General features: G+C 37.7%; 2 protein-coding genes across 2 annotated transcripts in view; one reads left to right on the top strand and one right to left on the bottom strand.

Moving 5' to 3' along the window:
* Positions 1–4,499, top strand: part of NQO1 (NAD(P)H quinone dehydrogenase 1) — a 10,679-nt gene extending 6,180 nt beyond the window's left edge. The window contains exons 2-6 of the mRNA XM_042780885.1: positions 478–642; positions 749–879; positions 2,166–2,279; positions 2,977–3,078; positions 4,194–4,499. Coding sequence (XP_042636819.1) covers positions 478–642; positions 749–879; positions 2,166–2,279; positions 2,977–3,078; positions 4,194–4,499 — 818 coding nt within the window. The remainder of the gene's footprint in view (positions 1–477; positions 643–748; positions 880–2,165; positions 2,280–2,976; positions 3,079–4,193) is intronic.
* A 13,269-nt stretch (positions 4,500–17,768) lies between these two features.
* Positions 17,769–21,784, bottom strand: part of NFAT5 (nuclear factor of activated T cells 5) — a 181,731-nt gene continuing 177,715 nt past the window's right edge. The window contains exons 13-14 of the mRNA XM_007940309.1: positions 18,674–21,149; positions 17,769–18,004 (exon numbers count right to left, since the gene is read on the bottom strand). Of these exons, the coding sequence (XP_007938500.1) occupies positions 17,769–18,004; positions 18,674–21,149 (2,712 nt within the window). The remainder of the gene's footprint in view (positions 18,005–18,673; positions 21,150–21,784) is intronic.

Raw genomic sequence — 21,784 nt, 5'->3', positions numbered from 1 at the left:
TAACAACAACAACAACAAATAATAGATACACAGAAAAGTGCATAAGTTCTAAAGCATAGCATTGTTTGAACTGGCACCAGCTGAACAAACACCTTTGTGAACAGCACCCAGAGGAAGAAATAGAACATTGCCCGTACCCCAAAAAGGCCTCTTTTGTGCCCTTCCATTCACTTCCCCCTGACAAAGGTGACCACTATACTGACTTCAAACATCTATATTAGTCTAGTTCTAGGGGCATAATTTTATTTTCCCACAGATGGCTAAGTAGGCCAACACCATTTATTAACCACTGTTTACCCAACTCAGTCAGAATGCCTCCTTTACTTTGTTGGTACTTATCAGAAGAGAGATTTCTCTCTGCAGGGGATGGACTGCATTACTAACATCCAACCACATCACCTCTTCTGTTGTGGACCCTCACTGCCCCGTGGCCAAAGCTTTGCTGATTTTCCTCCTCTGCCTTGTGTGTCTAAATAGTCAGAAAAGCATTGATCGTACTGGCTCACTCGGAGAGGACGTCCTTCAACTATGCCATGAAGGAGGCTGCTGTAGAGGCTTTGCAGAGGAAGGGATGGGAGGTTGCTGAGTCGGACCTCTACGCCATGAAGTTCAACCCCGTTATTTCTAAAAACGATGTCACAGGTGAGACCAGCTCTTCCCTTTAGAGTTTTGTAATAAGACTCTTTGGCTGTGGTTCTCTGGCCCAGCCTCAGCCCCCCGGCCCCAGTGTCTTTTTCTTCCTCTGCAGGTAAACTAAAGGACCCGGAGAACTTTAAGTATCCTGTTGAGTCTGCGTTAGCTTATAAAGAAGGCTGTCTGACCCCAGATATTGTAGCTGAACAAAAGAAACTGGAGGCTGCAGACCTTGTGATATTTCAGGTATGGTAATGGATGTTAAGGAGCTCTGTTGTACCGTAGTGCCTAAGGCACTTGACTGCTAACCACAAGGCTGGTGGTTCAAACAGCACACTGCCTGTCTCATCTTTCTCCGGAGGAGCAGCTGGTGATTTCAAACCACCCACCTTTTAGTTAGCAGCAAGACGCTTTAACCACTGCACCCCCAGAGCTTCTCATCCTTAAAGAGTGCCCTACCTCAAACCAAGGTGCCACCTAGACTAGAACCTGGCTTTTCTCCTCTAAAAACAACTTCAGGGAGAAGGAACTTTTAGTAACCCCAAGCCAACCAATTCCATTTTCAGTTCTGAATGTAGAATATTCACAGGGGACCACATCTAGTTCCCTGAACAGCCTACACACTGATCCTGAAAGCTGCACATCTGCCCCTTGCAACTGGAGGCACAGATGTAAGGATGTGAGATGCTGCTAGCAGTCATGCAGGCTTGTGTCTTTACAGATGAGGCAAAAGAAACTTAGAGGAGTTACAGGACTTACGCCAAAAAAGGCTCATGTTAAAAAGTTAGTGGCAGATTCAGGATAAGAATGCACATTTCTCTCACAGGCCTGTGTTCTTTGTGTTATAAAACCCTACCCCCCCTTGCCCTTTTTTGTCCGTCAAATATTAGACAAAGCTATTAAGCCTGCAAAGTCCTTCTTTGTTCTAAGTTCTTTTTCTTCTAGCCATGTTCCTATTATCTTTAAATCATGAATTAAGGAAAAGAAGTATTGGTTTAGTCCTTATAGTCTTTGTTTGTATCAGGATAAGAGGCCAAAAAAGACTTTTTCATGGTAATTCCCTAATAACACTAGTCACTGATCATTTGTTTGCATTTCTGAATGGTTTTGTTTGCTATAAATGATAGGATTTTATATTTGTGAGCATAAGGTACATTTCATATTTTTTATACCACACCTACTAAAGCAAGCTCTTGAGCAAATATTGATCTAAGCATTCATACATTGAAGCAAACCTTCTCTGCAATCCTTTTATGTAAACTTTGAGCCAAATGTGATTTCGTATAAATGAATCTTACTTGCATATGGGTTTTTTCAGGCCTACCCAATATTTGCATCTTTAGGTAGAAGCAGAAGTGTCAAGTTGACTGACCAAGAATAATACTTTTGTGTGTGTGTTAGCACTGCTAGAAGGAGTGACAAAGGCCTGGTGAAAGGTTCCTTCCTCTAGTGACATGACGCAGCTAAGGACCCTGAGCCTGCTGGGCTGGAGGTGTCCCTGACCTGACCTTTCGGTGTCTTCTGTCCGACAGTTCCCACTGCAGTGGTTTGGAGTCCCCGCCATTCTGAAAGGCTGGTTTGAGCGAGTGCTCATAGGAGAGTTTGCTTACACATATGCGGCCATGTATGACAAGGGACCTTTCCGGGTAGGTGGATGGTTCTGATTTTTCTAACAGCTGGATTCTGGGTGGACTCTGCCCCGAGGCAAGTTTTGAGCACAATCAGATACTAAAATTAGGATCCAGGTCTTTCGGAAGAGATGCATCACCAAGATTTTATAGCTGACATGACATGTTTGGGATTTGCTTTAAAATACTTCAGAAAATGAAGGAATAGATAAATCTAGAATGGCAGAATACTGAGAGTGGAAGCTGGGTGATAGATGCATCATTATACTATTTTCTTAATGTAAATTTGAATTTTCCATAATAATAAAAGTCTTAATTTTTTGAGACCCAAATAGTGCACAAGAAACACTTTAAGACTTAGAGACCTTCTACTGTATGCCTAGCGCTGGGGAGAGATACAGGTAAAAACAGCAAATGATTCTACCAAGGCAGCCAGCAGGCAACAGTGATTTCACATTATCATGTCCATTGTGCCACACCCAGGAGTATGGGATCTTCAGGCTTGCCCCCGACTATCTGGCCCTGTGCCACCTTCCAGGCTGGTATTTCTGCATAGTCATTCTGGGTGGCTCACAGGAGACAGAGTATGTAATAATATAAACAGCAAATAGAGTAGACTTTTGTGTTCTTTTCCCTGGAGTTGTTTGATTAGCTTCCTGTTCCCAAGGAGATGTGGAGGGTAATGAAGTTTTTTTGTTTTTTTTTTCTTTTACAGAAGAAGAAGGCAGTGCTTTCCATTACCACTGGTGGCAGTGGCTCCATGTACTCTCTGCAGGGTGTCCATGGGGACATGAATATCATTCTCTGGCCAATTCAGGTACTTTGTTTTCAGTGAATCTTCAAGGGAATTAATTAATTGTGCTTTTTATGGGGTCCAAAATCTCGAGATGGCTGTGAAAACAGATCTGGGGTGTGAAGATGAAAGACTAATAATGATTCAGAAGTACAGGGGGCTTCCTTTCAGGAAAGTGCTTTTCTTTCCAGGCCCTTGCATTTATAGAACACACCCATGTGTTCACATACTGTAACAGCATTGTCTCCTAACCAAGGACTAGTGCAGGTGACACTTGATTTCTCTAGTCATGTGCCCTGATTCTCTCCAGATGACTGACATCTCTCTCCTATCTTCCTGTCCTTCTCCAAACTGCTGCCACAGTCTCAAGACTATTAGACTCCACGAACATATAAGAAATGATTTCATCTGGCGAATTTGAGAGACATGTCAAAATGAAATCTGAAATAGGCTTTTCAGTGGCCATGACTCTCAAGATAATCTCTTGTAAGGAAGGGGGTTTGGTGGGAAGATCAACAAAGTGACCACCCAGAAGAATCAATTGTGAAAGATCATCTAGTTATCTGGAGGGAGAGGCAGAGAAATGCACATCTGTAAACCTTGGCAAGAGTCAGCTGCCAAGAAGCTTGAGACTCTCCCTTATGTAATAGAATTACCAGCACTTTGGCAGATGATCCCAGGCTGGCACAGTTTCAAGGATTTATTCATTTAAAGAAGAGTACAGCTGAATAGGCTTGAAATAGGTAGCAGGCAGGTTTATGTAGTTAAACCAAACCCACAAAAACACCAAACTCACTGCCATCAAGGAGATTCTGACTCATAGCGACCCCCATTGAGTTTCCAAGGCAGTAAATCTTTACGGAAGTAGATTGCCCAGTCTTCTTTCCGCAGAGTGGCTGGCGGGTTTGAACTGACAGCCTTCTGGTTAGCAGTCAGATGTCTTGGGCACTACGCCACCAGAACTCCTTAGTTAAAGAGAAGGTGAGAGAATATATTTTTTAACTGATTCTCCAGGTTACCCCAGACCTCTTTATTGAAGTATCTTATTGAGAAGTGCAGACCAACATTTATTGTTCATATACTGTGTGAATGATAAGGGATTTATTCTCCAACTCACCTCATGCTTCATGTATCCTCAGAGTGGCACTTTGCATTTCTGTGGCTTCCAAGTCTTGGAACCTCAGCTGACATACAGCATTGGGCACACACCAGCAGATGCGCGGATCCAGATCCTGGAAGGATGGAAGAAACGCCTGGAGAATATTTGGGATGAGACTCCTCTGTATTTTGCTCCAAGCAGCCTCTTTGACCTAAACTTCCAGGCAGGATTCTTAATGAAAAAAGAGGTACAGGATGAGCAGAAAAACAAGAAATTTGGCCTTTCTGTGGGCCATCACTTGGGCAAGTCCATCCCAACCGACAACCAGATAAAAGCCAGAAAATGAGATTCCCAACTCGATTTCCTTCTATAATGTGGCTGAATCTAGGTGTCTTTTTCAGGCTTCTTTGACTTGCTTTGGCTTTTAAGATCTGGATTTTTTGTTTTCTGTGAGGAATGAGAGAATAGACTGTACTGATACTCTTTTTTTTTTTTTCCTTAAATTTAACTGATTCTTTTGTTACCATGGCATATGACCACAATCTTATTAGGCCACTTAGGACACAGGGCAGGGAAAAGTACAGAAAGATGCTAGAGAATATTCTTTAAGGCTATCTACACAGTTTACTCCCTCTTTTTATAGCTAAATTTTTCTGGAAGCTGTTGGCTAAACAGCATCTATCTCTTAAATTATATATTTTCCTTTTAGTTACCTCTTCATGGCTTATGGTAGACGGAAATTGATCAGAGAAAGAAATGACTGAATCTATCTGACCTAAGGGACTTAACTTGTTTAAACAAGAATTAGAAACCTAATGTTGATTTATGATATATATTGGAGATATACACACACACACACACATACACATATATATACATAGGAGCTCTGGTGGTGTAGTGCCTAAGGCCTTTGACTACTAACCAGAAGGCTGGTGGTTCAAACCCACCAGCCACTCCTTAGAAGGAAGATTGGGCAGTTTACTTCTGTACAGATACCACCTCAGAAACCCAAGGAGGGACAGCAAGTTTTTTTTTTAATTGGTTTTAATGATTACATAGTGATTTATATGCCTAGCATGAATGTAATTCCTTCAACTTTTATTGTTTGTATATAGTACACACAGATACCTTGACATGTAAAGCTAGTAAGTTTCCTCTTTCCCTCAATCTTCCAGTTTAATGTTTTCAGAAATCACCAGCATATACATTACATCTGCTACTCTGAATGAAGAGTACCTACAATACTTAAAAAAAAAAAAAAGTGCATAGATATGTAGCTGTGGAAAGGAAGATGTAAAGAAAATGATAAAATTCTTAATCATTAAAAATTTCATGATTACTTTATAATAACTTCACTCAGTTTTAAATTACATCATTTTGGAGTTGTGAGGGGCCACAGAGTTCATTTCCTTTACTAGCACCCTTCTTCCCAATAAGAGAAAAAACCCAAACCTGTTACCTTCAAGTTGACTCTGACTCACAGTGACCCTAGGGGACAGAGTAGAACTGCTCCATTGGGTTTCTAAGGCTGTAAATCTTGACAGAAGCAGACCACATCTTTCTCCTGTGGAATGGCTAGTAGGTTCAAATTGGTTAGCAGCCAAGTGCTTAATCACTGTTCCACCAAGGCTCTTCTCTTCCCCTTCCCACCACTGTAAGTCATTTTACAAATAACTGTAGACTTATGCTCATCCTTCTACGAAAAGTACCTGTGATCTATATAAAATTCTGGAAAGTTATCCTCTGTACCACTGATACGCGGACAACTGTCTTTTATTTGGGTGGAAGTTTACAGAGCAAATTGGTTTTCCATTCAACAGTTCATACACATTTTGTTTTGTGACGTTCATTGCAGGCCCCACAGTGTAACAGCACTCTTCCCACTTCCTGTTTTATCGTTTCCATTGATCCTTCTTTACTATCCCTTCCTGCTTTCTGTGCTTTATCCCTGGGCAGATGCTGCCCTTTTGATCTCATAAGGTTTTTTATTCCAAGAAGTGTGTACTTCCCTGGTATTATTGTTCACCTATAGGCTTATCATTTGGCTGAAACTTGACCCACGGGCATGAGTTCAGTACCAGGGTTGAAGGGTACCTAAGGGCCATTGGCCCAGGGAATAACTGTCCTTTTAATGATGTATTTTGCTCTGTTTTGGGATAAAATTGCAACCCTACACTTTCATTAACTCTGGTGAACTAATTTTGGCATAATATTCTAATTTCCCATTTAAACTGCTGAAATGGCTCTCTTCCCCACTGTTGGTAAAATTCAAGAATACTATGGTAAGATACCGCCCTCTTGTGGTACATTGAAAGAAAACAAGGATGCAAACTTACCTGCCAAGGAAATGACTTCAGGGTGGAGAACTTCCTTTACCAGGTGCTGACTAGTACTGGATATTTTCCCCATCTATAGTATCCACAGTGACAGAAAGATGGGTGCTTCAGCTTGAAAACATTATCTGTTGCCTTGACACTAGGAGCCCAAGTGGTGTAGTGGTTAAGCAATTGACTGCTAACTAAAAAGTCCGTGGTTGGAACCCACTGGCCACTCTGTGGAAGAAAGATGAGGCAGTCTGCTTCTGGAAACCCATTAGAGCAGATCTACTCTGTCCTACAGGGTTGCTTTAGGTCAACTCAACAGCAGTGGGTCATAGCCACTGCAATTTTGTGTAAACTTCAAAATTTCCAAATCAATAAAATTAATTTCTATGGAACAGACCCACATTCTTTGGTTTTAGTGAATCTAGTAATATGCATTCAGGTAAAAATGGATTCTATGAGGAAGTGGGGATCAGAGAATTGAATAATAAATTATGGGGACTTGCTTGAGAGCTCACCTAATAGGGCTGTTTTACACTGAATGGGAACAGAATAATGGATTCTGACCCTCTCGGGGAATTTGAAGTACAGACAGAAAAGGAATTTTAACCTAAGCAACAGAGAACAGAGCTGATGATTGAGCTATATAGGGCTCTCCAATGTTAGGAGGTGAAGAAAATGAGAGTGAAAAGGAATGGTCAGTGAAGAGTGTGTGGTGTCCTGGAGCCAAGTGAAGAATGTGTTTCAAAGAGGAAGTATTAAGTGTGTCAAATACTGATAAGGCAAGTGAGATGAGGACTGAGAAGTGACCATTGGACTTGGCAATGTAGCAGAGGTATTATGGTAGAGTGATAATGATGAAAGCCTGACTAGAATGGGTTCAAAAGGGATGTGTAGTCTAAGAATTTTTTTTTTCAAGAAATGCAAGACATGACAGCAAGTTTATATGCCAATGGAAATGAGTCTCAGAAGAAAAGTTTTGATGCTGGAGAATTAAGACAACAAAAAGATATCCTTGAGAAGCAAAAGGATATCAGACCCAGTGTACAAGAGACAGCAGCAGAGCATAGTAGTATCAGGAGTAGTAACAGTAATACAAAGTTAACATTTATTAGGCACTTACTGTTGCCTCAGGAATTTTACATGGATTAATATATTTAACTCTTAAAATAACCCTATGAAGAGAGTTCTTGTTTCCATTATAGGCAGCATCCAGATTAGAAACGAGTTCCATTTCTAAATCTGTCTTTAAGTCAAATTTGTACCTAAGTCAGAATAGTTAGGCACAGTTCTTATTTAACCTCAAATGTTTCTTAGTATATCAGCATATAGTGTATGTTTCCATGCATAAAAAAACATTAAACACTTCCAGATACACTAAAATATATTTAACCTAGTAATACGGTAATAATGTTTTGCTGTGCATCACAAAGTAGCACCTGTTTGTTACAACAAATCACTGTATCTCAAATTTTTAATATAATAGGCTTGAGGTGGAGGTTGGGATGTTTTTAACCTGAGGACTACCTGAATATAGATAAGGAAAGGAAGGCTAAATAGTACATGCTGGAGCCAGAACTCAAGCTAAGTATACCAAAACTCAAAAGTCCATGTTTTTTACTGCTCTATATATTGCCTTTGTGGAATTAAGAGATGACAGCACCATGAAATAGAGTACTAGGGTAGCAACCAATACCTCTCTTTGAGAGCAAGACCATTAGTTTTGCTGTTGAAAAACTATGGCTGCTTTTTTTACTTGTTGAGTTTTTGTCGTATCTTGAGCAGGGATAAATGATGTTCCAGTTCTCTTCTAGTTCTGATTACATGGCTACTTAATCTGTTCCTTAAAGGATGATGGGGCAATGCTCTTACCAGCCTGAAATAAAGCAGGATTATTACCTCTCGTATTCTGGATACAGACATTGTACTTAAATGATGTAACCCAAAACTGCATCACCTTTTCTGGCAGCCACATCCCATTGTAGTCCATCTTCACATCAGTCTTTTGCCCACAGATGCTGTTTTTTGAGCCAAATGACAATTTGATGTTTATACTTGTAAATTCATTTGATTACTCCTCTTTTTGAACACTGACACAAGTCAATAAACACCAAAAGAGAATGGCAGCACTGTTGAAATAAATATATGACCCCCCCCACGGGAAAACTCATTTAGATATATACATTTGCATATGTTAAAAATTCAATCACTCTTTATACAGTCAACAGGTAACTGTTTAAATTTCATAAAATAAGGGATAAACATACTAAAAGTGTTCTTAAACTTCAGTTAATTATACAGCATATTCATGATAACCATGTATCATCTGTATTACTATTAATTTAATAGTTTTAATTTGGCTCACTTCTTTTCCATACTCTGGTAGGTGGACACCTATTTTTTTTTAATGCCCAACAACAACAAAGAAGTATGTGCTTCAAATAATGTTCATCTGTGTTATCACCTGAAATCATTTTGATTCAATTCAAATCAATTATGTGATACACTTTGGTAACCACTAATTTATACATGTACAAGTAACTACCAGAAGAATAGAAAGATTGTTTCTGGGTATGGAACTGAGGGATGGGAAGACCTGGTTTTCAACCAAAGCATCCGCATGCTGCATGCATATATGTGTATGTTGTACTTCACTAAAAATGAAACATGTAAGTAAAATAAACAAAACTTCTGTCCTGCTATGTCATTTGTACTATGCCTGAAGAAACAGTACAAAGTAACTACTAAAAATATTTCCATATTTCATACCTCCTTCCTAATGATTTTATAATTTCAGCTACATCTTCTTGTTACTCAAAACAGGTATTAAAAAATGCAATTTCATGCACAAAGTTTGAAAAGACAGCTACTCACAGCAAAATGAAAACTTTCAATGTTTTATTTTCGACTGCAGCTGTTTACAGAAATATAGTTGCGAGTATACAAATGTTCCAATAGAAGCAAAATATCTTTTTTAATATTTAACAAGTTATCACAGATAGCTAAAAACATAGATGCAAATAAAATTCCCCCAGAAAACAAACTGAAAACATCTGGTATCAGTGCTCTGAAATCCAACTATGAAAGCCACATACACAAAAATGTAACCCTTACAATCATGGCAGAATAATGAAAGAAGGCAGTTCAGTGGTTGGTCACTGTGCTCAAGCAAAGAAAATGAAATTAAAAAATCTGAATGGCCTAACTGTAGCTAACCCACTTAAGAAAAGCTTAATGAAATATTTGTAGTATAGTTATTAAATGATTGAGTAAAAGTTGTCAAAAAAAAGTAGCAACTACTTGGAGCTTATCAACTAGGATTAAGGGAACAAGGTGAGCAGATACATTCATTGGAGCAAAAGAAATTAGCTCAAGTTCATTGGAATCAATCTATTGCTACTAAAGTCACAAATACTTCAGTGTAGGGCAGTTCTTTGTTGGACACAGACGTCTGATTCCAAATGCACTCTCAAATAGCTGAGATTGTGTGTGTGTATGTGTACATGTGTGTGTATGTTGTCCTGAGGTTCATCAGCTAAAATTATAATAGGCAATCCTTAGAAAATATTTCACACCAGGCAAATGACTTCTGGAAAAGAAAGGGTAGTGCTGGGATGATCCAGATTTATGGTTAAACATGGGGCTTTAAAGGAGGGGTTACAAGTTAGGATTTGAACAAAGTTGTGACTGGATGCTTTGGATACAGGAATATATTATGCAATGAAGTGGGTAAGGGGGAAAGGGAATAAGAAAGAAGGAATGTAACTAGAGCATCTCCCAACAATTTGTCTACGTATTTGCCAGCACCAAAGTTTACAGAGTAAGCCACTCACATTTCCACTGCCAGTATTAAGCAAAGATAGCAGTGGTGATTTTTATAAAGTGAGTATATATTTAAGATATTTTAATTCTGGAATGTGAATTTTTTTTCCACAAGTTAACTAACTGGTGATTTGTAAACAGTGGGAGGAAGAACACAACAATGATAGAATTACTGAGATTACACAGGGAGACTAAAATAGATGAACAACTGTCTTACCTTGTCGTTAGTTTACATTTACCATGATGCATATAATAGAGAAGGGTGAAATGTCCAAATTACATAATGCATTATCTTGTTTATTTTAGTAAATAACTTCTAGCTGAAGCATAAGCTCCCAAGAATAGCTCTATTTCTACTGCATCAGTTCATATACAAACTAAGCTACTTATAAAGAATTTTTATATATTAAAAAAATTAAATAAGGTGCTATGTTGATCTGGCCAGCCACCTTGCTATCTCAGATACAAATATAAGTATGGGAAATGACACATAATTTTGTTCTGAGAGTTGGTCTAGCCAGAGGAAAACTGTGATCTGCTGTTAAAGTAAGGGGCAATGAAAAGAAAGTCTACAATGTATCCATTTTATGGATAAACATGAGACTTCAGCACCCATCAATTATACTAGCTACTTAAATGTTATAACAACAACAAAAATATAGAACATTGCACCTGTATATTTAAATCAGTCATTTAATGTAAACTTTTTAGTAAGTGGTAGAAAAACGATAAAAGTAAGTTAACTGAATATGAATAGACTAATTGTACATGTACATGAACTATATTTCTATAGGCAGTATGGAAAATAAATTATCATTGCCAACAAATGATTATGGATGACCAAGTTAAGCTGAATTTACATAATAAGCAATATATTACTCTATATGAGTGGGAGGAAAATAAAAAACCTTCTAGATCGTACTATATTAGTTTATACCAGTGGGTCTTAAACTTTAGCATACAGCAGAATCACTTGGAAGGTTTGTTACAACACAGATTGTTTGGGCCTCACTCCAGAGTTTCTGATTCAGCATGACTGAGATAATTAGTTCCCAGGTGATACTGATGCTGGCTGGTGGGCTGAGGACCATACTTTGAGAACTACTGGTTTACACATAATATGTGTGTAGAAAACTATATATACTACAATGTTCTTATATACATGACACAGACATTACAGAGGAAGAGGGCTGGTTTTAATTAATTCTCAAATATACAGGTTAGCAAACTGATTTTGATTTTTCTGAAATGATTTGTTCAGGTGTAAAAATTTTCCTTTATACTCAATTACATGGGGTTGCCATGACCTGGAATCAACCTGACAGCACTAACAGTAAAAGCAACATTTTAAAGGCTTAAATACTACTATACAATCATTTTAGAAAACATCGACATAACACTATACCAAGTTGGCTATCCAAAATAAAAAGGGACATTAAGTATTCTAAATAATATACAAAGATGTATTCAATAAAAAGGAATCATCACTATACAGAATTTTTGGCTTCTTTGGAATGATTAAAGTGCGTAATATCAGTAGGGTACTAAGATTATTGCATAATGGTCTGCTAAGCTCAGTGCAACTAACAATCATGTAAAACTCACATGGGAAAACCAGCTCTATCCCAAAAGTACTACGATCCTGACTTCTTGCTTATGGCCTGTTATCCAGGCACCACTTGTTGTAAGGAGCTGGAACACAGGCAAAATTAATAACAACAACAACAAAAAACCCACACAAGACACACTCAATCCAACTGCATCTGGAAGAAAGGAATTACCTTAATTCTGGAAGGATTCAGATTTAACTTCATTCTCACCTCCTTTAACATTATTTTTCCTAGGCAGATTGAAATTCTGATGGGCAAAACATGTCCTACAATGAATTACCTGGCCCTGTCTAGTTTGAAAATTTATTTTACCAGGCTTTCACTTAAACTATGTTTTAGTGATTTCATCCATCTAATTAAGATGAGAGCAGATGCTTTAAACATCTAATTCCTGAAATTTCACTATATACATTTATGTACATGGAGTTTCACAGACAATAAAAACTTCATTAGCACTGACATGAGACCTATCATTAGTTGGTCTAGATAAAGACAAATTTATAGTTAATTTCTATAAAGCCTAAACAATATAATTCTATCATTTTTTACTTACCCTCACTCAAAGGAACAATTCTAACAGTGCATCTTTTCTGCTATTCATGTCAAAGGGAATTAGTTAGACTTATGACATTGTTTTTCACTGTGATTAAGAAATGGAGGAAAGAATAGCTAAATGGAAAAATTGAGACTTGGGACCCATTAAAACCATTTGTTTATGTGTTTTGGCAATACTGATAAAAACAAAACTATAAGAAGGGGGCACTATCAAGGTAAAAAGGCACTTTTCCATAAGCATTTAACTAGATATAAAATACTAATTTAAAAAATTTCCTGAAAGAAAAAGTGGAATAAAAACAGAACTTTATTAATAAGCGAAGCTAGCATGACATGAAAATAAATGGAAATTAAAGAACTAAGTAGAGCACTGACAACTCACAGATGTATTTTACCTATCATTCTGATATTTACTACGTTATGAACACTAACTCCACAATTTAGCTCTAGTGGCATAAACAGATAGAAGAGAAAATTTCTTTAATACATGTTAGAAGACTCTATTCACCCACATACTAGGGTATATATTGAGCTATTTCTCTAAGAAATCTGCAAAACTATCCAGTCTCTCTCTTTTATCAACTCTCTCCAGACAACCAAAGGCATGCAGGTGAGGCATGAAGCCTATGGTCATCAAACAGAGTAAAGATAATAGGACTCATAGAAATTTCAAATACATAGATAAAAATCACTTAGGAAGCATACAGTATAGCAGAAATTTTCACCAGAAAAATAAAAAGCAATTCTCAGATTTCTCATAGTGAATATTTATAAACTATGATGAATTTGAGACTTTACTACTAAAGCAGTTTATTCTGGTCTTGATTTGTTGATACTTTTCAAATTTTACTTTTCCAAAACAAACATCTATAATGGCTTAAACGTTCTTCACTACATCATACACAATATTACAAGAGGGAGGAAGGGAGGAAGAAAGGAAAGAAAACCATTAATAATCTTCTTTAATAAACAAAACCCTTTAAAAACCTGTTCTACAGGGAGACGGGCTGAAACAGATTTGCACTGGCTAAGTAACATGATACTCTAATTACAAAGGTCACATGATAAAGCTCAGAAGCAAAATCTGACTTCTGGTCATCCACCATGTTGGTGTGGCTACATAATGGAATGACAATAAGGAATAACAGACACACACACAGACACACACACACAGAGATAAGCTCCAAGCATTAATGTGAGTTGCTAAAAAGCAAGAATAATTGAATATAACAATTTAAGGAAATAAAATGTGGTTCACAGTTTATTTAGGTCCTTCTGCCATAAAATCTAATAAACTGAGTCTCTCCAATATGTAGTTATGACTTGTAACAGTAATCTGGAAATTGCATTTTTTAGCACAAGTATCAACCACTGAGCTAATTCTTGAAAAAGAAGACAAACAGTTTTTGTAACCAAATCATATATTCAGAATTCTGTACTTAGCATTGACCTTTAGTGGTAAGGAACAATTAACAATGTCAAAAAAAAAAATCATTATTGAATAAGATATATGGTAGCATAGCACAGCCCTTATATAAATAACCACAAAATTTATGAAAATAAAAATTGGGTTTTCTGCCTCCTTCCAACAAAACCACTACAGTTCAGGTTTATGTTCTGTTCTAAACTTAAATATTATAAAACAAAATTGGTCCCTGGTGACTTGGTATCGGCAATCAGCATTTCACAACAATAAACTTCTTGCTAAACAACAGAACAGAGTCAGTACACAAGCCAGTCTTCTTGTCACCACTTCATTCACAACACAGTGTTAACATTCTAAGTGGAATTTAGTGACTTCCTGAGTCTATGTTATCTCTTAGAAAAAAATCGGAAAACTCAAAAATAACCTTATGGCATTTTATTCTCCTTTTTACTTTTATACCTAGTGGGTAGGCTTTCTCTGACACTATAGTCAACCCTCTAAAGTTAGAGTTCTTTCTTCTAAAACTGAAGCACTGGATTGTGTGGCTGATCCGTCTTGTAACCTGAACTATACTGGGTAATTTTTTTTTTCTCATGGGGTGGGGGAGGAAGAGATATATTGAGGAAACGCTTTTGGTTCAGAGAATTTATAAAGTAGCTCTGGATATTACAAGATGGGGAAAATGTTATTAAAATTACAAACATGGTTTTTTTAGTGTCTTTATAAATAAAAGCATAGAATACAGAAAGCCAATTAATAATAACAATAACAACAATAATAAAATATTAAATATATAGTGAGCAAAGACTGAATGGCTCATTCTTATGAAACACCATTTAACGCAACTGCCTAGATGGGTTTCCTTACACTAACATTTTGCTGAGTGAAGGACCCAGCAAACACACAGTAAGCTGCCTTTAACCCACTAATAACATCAAGGTACTACTGCCTGATGGAATGGCCACAGATGAACAGGTCATTTGTTTCAAAAGATACTTAAATACTCAATAAAGACATAATAAACCCCCCCCCTCACTGTTAGCAGACGCCACGTTGTGGTAGAACATCAGACAAACTCACAAATGTACCACAAAAATGTGTGGCAAAAAAAGAATAGTTTATATATATGTATATATATATATATATATATAAATTTCTATATTTATGCCAATGTACTCACTCAGTACAAATAGCAAAATAGTATACCATTTCCTAAATACAAAATATAGCTTTCCAAAAAAATGAAACACACATTAGATATAAACCATCCAAAACTTGAACGATTGAAAACTGTATTCAAAATTAAATGACCCAGAGTAGGTCTCTTTCTGAAAAGTTCCCTTCATATCGGCAAGAAGCCTGTACTACTGAAAACGTAATTCAATGCCTCTCAATCAGAGAGAGAAAGGAAGAAAGGGTTGGGGTAGAGGGAAGAATTTATGAGGATAAAGACAAAAAAACAAATCAGAAGAAGAAAACAAAGGACCAAGGAAGACCATCACATAAAGAGGGAAAGAAATCTGGCTCTATAAACAAAACAACACCTAAGTGTCACACAGTTCAGCTTAACAGAAAAAGAAACAAACAAAAAACAGAAAAGAAGCCTTCAACAAAAGAATTAACAGGCTATTTTTTGTACACTTAAAAAAAAATTACATGGACAAGGATACCAAAAACTTTTTATCAACATACAGAAGCCACATACAATTTGGCCTTAAACTGTATCAACAGCTTTCTACATGCCAAAAGGAAATAAAAAATAAGCATGTGTCCAGACAACAGGTTGTAGTAAGAAGCAGGCATCCCATGGGTGACAAGAACACCCAAAACTGTATAACTAATGCTACAACTGCAAGTTCTGGAGTGTGTTATTTTGCTCTTTATAGATGTAACAAAAGTCAATTCTTCATTTTAAGTCAATTGATATGACTCTAAAGCCTAAGGCTTGTGAGACCCATCAGAAAAGTGGCCACTTCAAACCATAAAGCACTGAGGTGACAAGTGAACTACACTCACTGCAGCTCAGGGAGAAGTGATAATTCAAGAAATTTTAGTTTAGTTTTTAATTAAAACTTAGACTGCTTGCTATTAGAGGGAAAACTGTGAAGATTTCAGAACAGCACCGTTCATGGGGGGGGAAAGGAAAAAAAAAAAAAAAAGCATTGTTTCCCAGGAATCAACTCCCAATCAATTCCTGACAGGATACGCACTCCCCTGCCCTGTGCTGCAGGAACTGTTAGGTCACCCTAGATCAAAGTGGCCTTTTTCCTTTAAGTTGCTACAGGGTCATAAATCCAGTAGTATATTAATAATTATATAAAATAAAATAAGAGAATAATAATAATATGGGTGAATATAAAAAGGGAACACTGGTCTAAGACTGACTTAGAACAGACTCAAATAACTTCGTCAGTTTAAAGTACTGTAGAAGATATCAGAACATAATTTACCATGTTATCCCCCTTACTTTTTATAAAGCATAATTATTTTTGTATGCACAATTATGGCTAAATCCCTTAGTAGAAACAGAATTAACAATTCTCTGAAAAACAAAATCAATACCATTCCCTAGTTTTGTAACTGTACTGTCTGTGTCTGTGTTAAATAAAGAGTTCTCTCATATGTGTAGAGATCTTACTACAGCTTTCTTGTCTGAATGTTACCCTGGTCAGTTTCTCCATAAAAACTGAAAAAAGATTCCTTCACTTTGGCCAATAGCTGTGCTTTTTATATTGAAAAATCACAGCTTTAGTTATTATATGAACTTTACTTTTTCAAAAGCATTTAGTTGACTAAACCAATACCAGAAAGAAAATAACAAAGAACAAAAGTAAACATGATGATATGAATGAACTATTTTCTAATAGCAATAATGACTGAATAGTCCAGCCTTAAATTTAAACTGTACTTATGGAGAAATAGTGCGTAGGAAAATAACAACAATGAATTCTATCAGCTGGAAACTCTAACAGATTCTCAGTCACCACTGTTATTAGGAATATAAAATATGAAGATGTTAACATTGGTGGCTAATCACAGCAACAGGCAGCAGAAGTGTGCTCTTTTGCACTCAAGAGTAAAATCTATTCCATTACTCCAACACAGTTTTTCATGTTTTGTTTTCAAAGTAACAGTTCAATAATCTTCATGGAACCGTAAGATCTCAGGACATCTTGGAACCAGGTTTTTCTTCATGGAATTTCTGGGAAAAAAAAAACAAACAAACCACAACTCACTAGGGTAGGAAAGCATTTATAAAGTTCCTGTCACCCTGAATGATCCCAAAGTGTATTACAGTTCTATAAATGATGCTTTATCACATTTACTCCTCCACAAACTTTTCTGACTAAACATTTGTTTCTTAAGGAAGAGAAAACTAAGACATAAGCATACTCAATACATAGTACAAAGGAAACATATTTTGCACATTCATCAGATGTTTTGTCATTCCAAGGCAGAGTCTTAGGGCCAGAGAAATGCCCAACATTAACAAGGCAACCACAAGCTATCATGCAGAGCAATTTGTAACAAAGTATTACCTCTACAGAAAGCCATATTTTAAGACATTGGAGTCTAAATAGTGCTATTAACCCACTGCTGTTGAGTTGATTCTGCCTCATAGCAACTCTGTAGGACAGACAACTGCCTACAGGGTTTCCAATGCTGTAATCCTGTTAAAAAAGGCAACTGTCACATCTTCCTCCCATGGAATGGCTGGTGGGTTTAAACTATCAAGCTTTCAGTTAGCAGATGAGCACTTAACCACTGTGACACCAGGGCTCCTAAATAGTGCTAATTTAACTCAGGTATGTTATGAAAAATAAAATCTGTCAATGCTTTTCAATAAAAAAGAACGTAAAATGCAATACTTACATATCCAGTTAAAAGGAGCCAGTCAAGTTGTTCCCTTGGTTTTGCAATGAAACAAGCAAATCAATCTTTTCGATGTCCTGGCTGGTGTTTATAGAAGATGCCAGTGGAGAATTCTCTGCCATTTGCTGAGACAGAAGTGTTGTCACAGGTGGCTGGCCCTCATTTTGTGGTTGGCCTGGCTGACTGATAGCCATCAACTGATCTGGCAATGCAGCTGGTCCAGAGGTTAAAAGCTGACTACAGTCTGCAGAGACATTTAAAATAGAAAAGCTACCTGATTACTTTCTGCTAAGATTCATGAAAAAATATTTATTAGTTGCTGAGGGAAATTTACTACTGTGTTCATCCAGCATGTGTCTAAAAGTGAGGTACCTGACAGCCCAAGAAGCAGACTGCCACGTTTTTCTCCCATGGACTGACTGGCGGGTTTGAACCACTGACCTTTTAGTTAGTGGCCAAGTGCTTAACCACTGCACCAGCAGGGTTCCTTCTTGTAAATATCACAGCCTTGGAAACCCTAGGGGGCAGTTCTATTCTGTTCTGTAGGGTCTCTATGAGTTGGAATTGGCTAAATGGTATCAAGTAATCTTCGTAAGAACTGATCACCAGGGCTTTTCTCCTGCAAAACCCACTGGTAGGTTAGAACCTCTGACCTAGTGCTTAACTACTGTGCCACCTCAATATACTTGTTAAATATGTACTATTATTACCTTTTTAGATATGCAAGTAAGGATCCTAAAGGTCAAAAACTTGTCCAAGATCTCTGACTCTGGTAGAGCTGAGATTTAAACCCAGTTATAATAACTCCAATCTGTGCTCTTCAAACTACTATTCTGCTTCCTTTTAATAATAATCATCTGAGCATTACAACTGAGTAAGGGTTAAGTATGAGAAGTCAGAAAGAGTTTCTTACTATTTTGAATGCCAAATAAGAACATTCCTGAAGTCTGCTGTGATGAGCCAGGAGAATTTTGTAACTGGTTCATTGTGCCTCCGGCAGCATTGTGATATAAAGTAGCCTGTGGCTGAGGTGAAGATGTGGCTCCTTGGATTCCAGGCATGTTGTTCTGAGGGGAATAAAGAGGAGACTGCTGCATGTCTTGTTGGTTTATACTGGTCTGCAATGCAGACATGGATGCGGGAGAGAGGAAGAGTGTTACTTGCTGCTCTTGAGAATTAGGTGACCCTTGGACCAACTGAATCTGAGGAGAGGGATGGAACAAGGAGCTCTGGGGTGATTCAGACTGGGTAGAACCTGGGTTTTGAAGTGAGGAAACTGTGGGCTGATTCTGAAATTGCATGGGCTGCTGCTCTTGATTCATTGGTGCCATATTACTTTGTTGGTGAAAAATTGACTGGTTCTGTTGCTCTTGATTAGTCAGTGGATTTTGATTTGGGTTGAATATCATGTTAGGTGGTGGTTGCTTTTGAGATGCCATTGTAGCCATTGTATTCTGATTACTGTATAAAATGGTCTGCGGCTGTTGCTGCTGCTGTTGCTGCTGCTGCTGCTGTTCTTGGGATGGAGAGCTACTCTGGAGGGCAACCAGTGAATGCTGGGACTGGAAGATTGTTCCTTGTTGGCTTTGAGGCATTGGATTAGGTGGAAGGGAGCCCAGGGACACTTGAGGCTGAAATAAACTTTGCTGAGATGGTTGTGCCTGTTCTTGGGAAAGCATAGGGGTCTGGATGTGTGATATTGGAGCTTGCTGTGGGAAAGCAGTTTGTTGCTCAGTGTTTGATGTTGACTGAAGTGGAGAAATTGAGTTCTGTGCTGCAAAAAATGAAATCTGTTCTTCTTGAGCTACTGTATTAGTTTGGAGATTATTCATAGGCGTCTGGGAAAGAAATATGTTGGTTGATTGCTGGTCTTGAGAAGAGCCCTGTAGCACAGCAATAGTACTTTGAGAGTGAAATATTGGAGGCTGCATTTGTTCAGATGAGGTTGTAGAAGTCTGACTGCGGACAATAGGACTTGGACTATGAAAAATAGAACCTTGAGCTTCTTGGGAAAGGTTCTGAGCATCGGCAATAGGATTCTGAGGATGAAAAAGTTGAGCCTGGGAATGAGAAGATGGTTGCAAAAAGTTCCCAGACTGAAGTGACATCATCTCATTACCTTGCTGGAATAAACCGTTGCCTTGTTGCTGGTTACCACTGTTCTGAACACTTATCATAGTTTTTGTAGATGAAAAAAGATTAACTTGAGGTTGACTGTCCCCACTATGTTGCATCTGGACCATGGTCTGAAAGACACTGTTCTGAATCTGTTTTGCTTGTGCTCCAGGTTCCTCCCCATCTCCTGAACTTGATGTCTGAAACATGGAAGTGCCAGGGGTTGCAACCTGCTGAGTGGTTGTTGCAGAAGTTTCATTTCCAGAAACTGCAGGAGGAGAAGAAAACAATTCACACTGCATTTGCATGTCCTCACTGGTAGATAATGCACTCAACATGTGGGAAGTCTGCTGATAAACTGGAGACTGTTGAAGGTTTCCATTTGCTGAAGCAGTTGAAGGAAATAACTCTGACTGAATCTGGGCAGCTGCCTGGCAGATACTCTGTTGCATCTCCATCACCATTGCAGCGGATGACTCCATCACTTGCTGCTGCTGCTGCTGCTGCTGATTAGATAATGCATTTTCAGTCTGTGGATGAACATTTTCAGCTCTTCCAGGTATTAAATTATCTGGTCTGGTGTGGACCGCTGACTCTGTTGAAGAAAACATTCCAGGGCTTACACTATTTTGAATTTGACTAACTTGTTGAAAAATGTCTGCACTAAGCTGCTCTTGAACATTCTCATTACCATCTGGAGCAGAAAATAAAACCGAAGATAACTGTTGTTGTGCCTCTAAAACTTGTTGGACCAAGTCAACATTTCCAGTGCTGCCGCTAGCAGTATTGCCTGTAAAACTTCCTGCCTGCAACTGCTGAATGGTACTCTGTAGCTGACTCACACTATTTGGCGATGGAAAAATATTTGATGACATCTGCTGCTGTAAAGTCTGTGCTTGTTCTTGTAGTGGTGATTGCTGCTGTTGCTGTGATGCTTCAGTCAGTTGTGACAAATTAACCACGGTACCATCTGACTGTAACACTTCTCTAGATTGACTTTCTCTTGTCTGAAACTGTGTAGCTTGCAGTAATGCATCACTATTAGGCAGCTGACTAGAAGTAGAAACTGCTGGAAAGGTACCAGGCTGTGAAATGTCCTGTGTTTGGATAGTTGTCAGGGTCTCTGGGTTATATGCCTTGGGCTGAATCTGTTGCTGCTTTTCATTTTCAGAGGATAAATGGGAAGATGATGATGGTGATGAAAAAGATCCATTTCCTGCTATGTTGGATATATTTTCTAATGTTTGTGGAGTTGATCCAACTGTCTTTGTAGTCTAAAAAAAAAAAAAAAAAATCCTCAAATTATATGTATATGTAAATAAGCTCATATGGATACCTCAAAAATCATTACTGTTCTAAAATCATATGCCAGACTAATTTTCCACTCTATTATTACTATTTGGAAAATAGGTGGCGAGATGATGGTTCTCAGTGATAATCAGATAACTGACTGTAATAAAAATATCTGTTAAAAGTAGTATAAGCAGAGAGAGTCAAGTAAGAAAGAAGAAGAAGAATCAGCTATTGATACGCTTAGGTAAGTAGAGGATAACAAGAATATATTACTTTTATGGCTCATTAGTTAATAGCAAAATATTTCCATTTTGTGGATAATTGATAAGATCATGGGGAGGGCACAGGAATAGGGAAGGAGTTTACAGCAAAAGACCAAGGAAGAAAAAAATAAAAATGACTCTAATTCTGAAAATGCTAAGGCAGTATTTTTATTAATTTCCCATATCCCACAGATCTAGTTAACATAATTTCTCCCTTGTTAAAAATGTATATTGGAAGTCACTTTCTGGGCAATTTTGTTGGAATGTTGTTGGAATTTCACTCTGATAAGCAAAATTTTATAAGTGTAAACAAAGCAAAACAAACATGAGGAAAAAAGAAAAAAAAAAAAAAA

The sequence above is a fragment of the Orycteropus afer genome, unplaced genomic scaffold (genome assembly GCF_000298275.1).
Source record: "Orycteropus afer afer isolate SDZICR_OR568_19922 unplaced genomic scaffold, OryAfe1.0 scaffold00067, whole genome shotgun sequence".
NCBI lineage: Eukaryota > Metazoa > Chordata > Mammalia > Tubulidentata > Orycteropodidae > Orycteropus > Orycteropus afer.
This window is presented reverse-complemented; position numbering and strand designations above follow the sequence as displayed.